The sequence below is a fragment of the Halyomorpha halys genome, unplaced genomic scaffold (genome assembly GCF_000696795.3).
Source record: "Halyomorpha halys isolate HHAL.00 unplaced genomic scaffold, Hhal_1.1 Scaffold885.1, whole genome shotgun sequence".
NCBI lineage: Eukaryota > Metazoa > Arthropoda > Insecta > Hemiptera > Pentatomidae > Halyomorpha > Halyomorpha halys.
The window spans coordinates 129,348-134,300 of NW_027104929.1; the positions used below are offsets into that span (position 1 = coordinate 129,348).

The window sequence follows — 4,953 nt, forward strand, 5'->3', positions numbered from 1 at the left end:
TATATAATAAATTGTAAACTTCATCCTTTAACCTTAAAAATACAGATAATTATGAACCTACATTTGATAACCTATCTATTCTGATCTGCATACCTAGCAGATTCTTTTGTTTAAAGTAATTATTACCATAAATAAATAAAATTGTAATTGATAAATTAACTTATGACATTAATGATATTGAATGATAATAATAAATATGCTATTGTAAACTTATTGATGTATTTTCAGCTGCTTACTTGTCTCATACTTTCCAGTCTGACATGTGCAACATGAAATGTGCTCCGGGGAAGAAAGGCGGTCTGGGCCCCGATGGTGATCCACCGGCTTTTCGATCATTTTCAGGTATGGACGACGATGGATACGAATCAAAAGAAAGAGTAAATGATGTAAGTTGTATTCCCAATTAACTAAATATCTAATCTAAATTTTATCGAATTAAATATATGATATTTTTGCTTAGAAAGTAAAAAGTGAAAAAGATCTTACTACTTCAATCAAGAGCATAAAAGATGATCTTGATGGATTAAAATCACTTGTGAAAGGTATTTATGAATTTTTGTAATCGAATAAATTAAATATTATTATCTATGTAATAAATAAATAAGAAGTCCTAGTGAACCAGAAGGTAAGAATCTAAGATATCTAAAATTAAAAGGAGGATGATCCAGGTGTGGTCAAAAAGCAACTCAGATAATATAAAAAACTATTCATTTGAACCCACACACCCAGGGCTTCATCTAGACTATAAAAGTTGCAAAAAACTAAAAATATATTGACAATATAAGAGAATAAGATGAAATGAAATAAAGGTAAATTTAGATGAGGTTAAAAGTTATGTAAATATGTGTGAAAATTGTTCATTAAACTATAAAAATGTTCATTAAAAATATTAGGAATGAAAACTGAGAATAGATTATTAAGGCAGGTATATGCCTGGGATGTTGCAGAAACTTTTTTGATGAAAATCGACACACTGGAAGTAACTTGTGAAATTTTTCACCTGTTTTCAATTTTCTCAAATGAATTATCTAATGATTTTGATTAAACTCGGTATATCAATGTACAATCAGTTGATCTTTGATCAACCATATATCATTGTTAGCAGTAATATACAATGTTTAAACAAACGAGAAAACGGTTTTCATTCTACTGCCTCAGAGAATCGGCAATCGGAAATAGCCGAAAGTGTCTGATTACGATTTCATTTAATAGTATACGGCTTTGTTATCTTTTATTAAACTATTTTATTTCAAGTCAGGATAGAGTTGTTAAGGATTAAACTTTAAGAAACCCTTGAAGAATAATTTTTATAGCTATAGAAAAAAATTCAATCAAAATTTTTAATTACCTCTAAATGGGTTGATTTGCAAAACTAAGTATCTCTCATAGTTAATTGTAATAAATAACTGATGGATACAAAATATGAAATAATTAAAAAATGAGTAGAAGATGATTGGGGGTGCGGTGAGTGAAGAACTCAAATAAGTATAGACTTATTTATTTTTGCCAATGTTTCAGCCAGAATTTCAGGTCTTCATCAGGGCTAAGACTAGAAACAAGACAACAACCAAAAACAAGAAACATAAGGAGATAACAGATTATAATTGCATAAGTAGTTTTGAAGAAAGTGCTTAGTGTAATATTATATTATCATGTTATTAACCTTATTTCTGTACAATTTATCTATGACTTACTTATTTTTAATATTTAGTTTCTCTTAGATCCTATCTCTTATTAACAGTTAGTTTAGTTTATATTTACCTTTCTATAAGGCTTCAGGCCACAATGCGGTACAAACGATACTTTTAAAACTGCTGCCCGGGAGAGGAATAGCTCATTTGACGAACCTCTACAACTCCTACCTCAGATTGAGATATTCCCCTAAGGTATGGAAACGAGCTATCCTCTTCCCGCTTCTGAAACCCGCAAAGGATCCCAACCTGCCGACTACAGACCAATAAGCTTGCTTCCGTACCTGGGTAAGGTTTTTGAGGAAATCATGCTTAATTATCTCAGAACCTACTCCTCAGAGATAGAGCTAATCCTGAAGCAAAATGGTTTTCAGGCCGGCCTCTGCTTGGAAACTACAGGCGGATGTACGCAATAAGACAATGAAGAACGAGGCAACAGTGATGATCTAAATACAAAGCACGGAAGCGTTTGATTCAGTGTCCCATAGTTTGCTACGTAGAACACTAAAAATAACGAAGTAACAGAACAGCTATACACTCTATTGTGATCACTCCTGCAGCACTGTTCATAAAGGGTGAAGTGGGTCCCAATCACCTGTGGAGTTTCCCAGGGGTCTGTACTATCTCCAATGCTTTTCTCAGTATATAAAGCTGAAACTATTGGAGCCAAGTATGACAATGTCACAGTAGCAGGTTATGCTGATGATATAGCCGTCTATAGTAGTTCAATGAATGCAGAGACAGCTCTATAGCAAGCGGAGAAGGCTTGTACAGAAATAAACTAAGAAATGGAAGGGCTGAATATTATAGTTAATCCCAAGAAGACAGACAGTATTATTTTCTTCTTCCAAAAGAACAAGCGCCCTCCTCCTAAAGCCTATGAGGTGGCAGGGTGCAAGAACAGACCAGTAGGCAGCATAGTATATCTGGCTGTCACCCTTGACACTAGCTCGCCACTGTAATAAGCTGATCAATCAGAATCACAGAAAATCTAGGGGTGATACCTACCCACCTGTAAAAAAAAAAGTAAATAGTTGAAAGCAGTGTATATGCATAAAAAAGAACAGCAGAACTATACGTACAAAAGTATAATAATAAGAAATATATGTATACAGAATGAAAAACAAAATTCTTATAAATTAAAAAAAAAATAAAATAAACAAATCTTATAGGTTGATTTAACCTTAAATTAAATGCCCCAGCTTTACCTTATTAACTAAATTTACATTATTGTACAAAAGAAGAATATAAAATAAAAATAAAATAATGTTTAGTTCGAACCCCACGTAGTCCTTGGGTGTACTCCTGACAGAACACAAGTTTGTCCAATATCTCCTTATCGGTCACCATCTCACCTTCCCCAGAAGAATAAAGATGGCCCTGCCACCACTCTCCTACCCAAGACGGGCTGAAGAAACGTTGTCAAGCACTGCACTATATCCACACTACTAGTGTTAATGACCGCCCATTGAAGTAAGACACCATAATTTACCAAAACAAAACATTTACGATAATATCTCTTATAAGGTGATATTTCGACACAAACAGTCAAGTAATAGGGCCTGATAAACTATCACCACTTCATATTGAACAATCGTAACGTGTTCAAAAACCAAATAGTCACCTTCACAAAACCATGGCCACTCGTCTAAACATATATCGCTCGTGTTTTTTTGTCACCATGACAACCGTAACACCCCTCGTCTACGCAGATATCGCCAGTGTTTTTATTTCACCATGACAACCGTAACACCCCTCGTCTACGCATATCTCGCCAGCGTTTTTATTTCACTAACCATGACAACCTTAACACCCCTCGTCTACGCAGATATCACCAGTATTTTTATTTCACTATGGCAACCGTAACACCCCTTATCTACGCAGATATCGCCAGTGTTTTTATTTCACCATGACAACCGTAATAATTACTTACATACATTTCCGCTAACATATTTTGTTATTCTGTTATTAAAAAACAGTTAATAGGAAATTTGATCTAAGAGAAATTAAATATTAAAAATAAATAGATGATAAATAATTGTATGGGATTAAGACTAATAATATAATTATATAACTAATAAAGTGATAATATAATATTACACTATACATTTTTTTCAATACTTCATGTGTAAGAATATTATCTGTTATCTTCTTATGCTTCTTGTTTTTTTGTACCTTCATTTAATCATCATAGTTGTTATCTACCTTGTTTTTGTTATTAGCCCTGATGAAGGCCGGACATTCTGGCCGAAATGTTGGCGCTAATAAATAAGTTTATACTTATTTGTGTTCTTTACTGACCACACCAATCATATAATCCATGGTGAACTATCAATATATCATTATGAAATAAATTAATAATTCCTATTTTTTATGTCTGAGAAGTCTGATTTTAGTTTTACCAACTTATGTTAAATATATAGTTACGGGATTATCATTCTGAATAATAAAGAAATTGCCATTTTGAAAAGTACAAGGATTAATTTCATCTCGAGCATCACAAGTTGAAAGTTTGATGCTTGCACCAGATTTTAATGTTGCTGTTGGTTTAATGTTAAAATCGACTATTTAATTAATAATAATTATGAGAAATAATTATTGTTTGACCACATTTAATCTAACTGATCATTTTTTTAAAAATATATATGGATAAGCTGGGATGAATCCAGAAGCTTTGAAGCAGACTGAAGATATTATAAAAAAACACCTACAGATATATGATGCCGACAAAACAGGCATTACTGACTATGCTCTGGAAAAGTTGGGTAAGTAAATTCTCTAAATTTAGTATAAGGTGTGGTTTTTATAAGGTAATTAACTAAAAAACAACCATTGAACCATTAAAAACAATATATGGCAATAATAAAGCTTTACTTTTACCTACCTCTACTTGAGAAGAAAGTATTGGCATCCAGAATAATAAAGACATTTTTGTTTTACAGTATAAAATTAATAGATTAATTTCATCGAAAGCGGGAGAGGTAAATGAAAGTTGTATGATTTATACTCCAGATTTTTTATAGTTTTTTCTTTTGTAAATTCAGATTTTTTCTTAAAATTTTTTTTGTTTGATTTTCTTATTTTTATTCACATTTTGTATATTTTTCATAGTTAAATTATTCAATTTCCTTTTTTTTTTTTTTTTAATTTGTTTTATTTCCTCACTTTTTACTTACATTTGCTTGTTGTTTGTTAGTTTTGAAAGGGTGTTCAACAGCCTGGTCATCAACGCCCGTTGGTTGTTGGCTTTGGTAAGGCCTAG

The 4,953-nt window shown here is 32.1% G+C and overlaps 1 protein-coding gene across 5 annotated transcripts in view; it reads left to right on the top strand.

Moving 5' to 3' along the window:
• The window catches only part of LOC106686827 (klaroid protein), a 45,330-nt gene that overhangs the window by 29,376 nt on the left and 11,001 nt on the right, over positions 1–4,953 (top strand). For 4 of the 5 annotated variants that reach the window (XM_067046177.1, XM_067046171.1, XM_067046174.1 and 1 more), the window contains 3 exons: positions 229–386; positions 461–542; positions 4,346–4,456. In XM_067046177.1, the coding sequence (XP_066902278.1) occupies positions 229–386; positions 461–542; positions 4,346–4,456 (351 nt within the window). The remainder of the gene's footprint in view (positions 1–228; positions 387–460; positions 543–4,345; positions 4,457–4,953) is intronic. The other variant, XM_067046182.1, reaches the window with a different exon arrangement.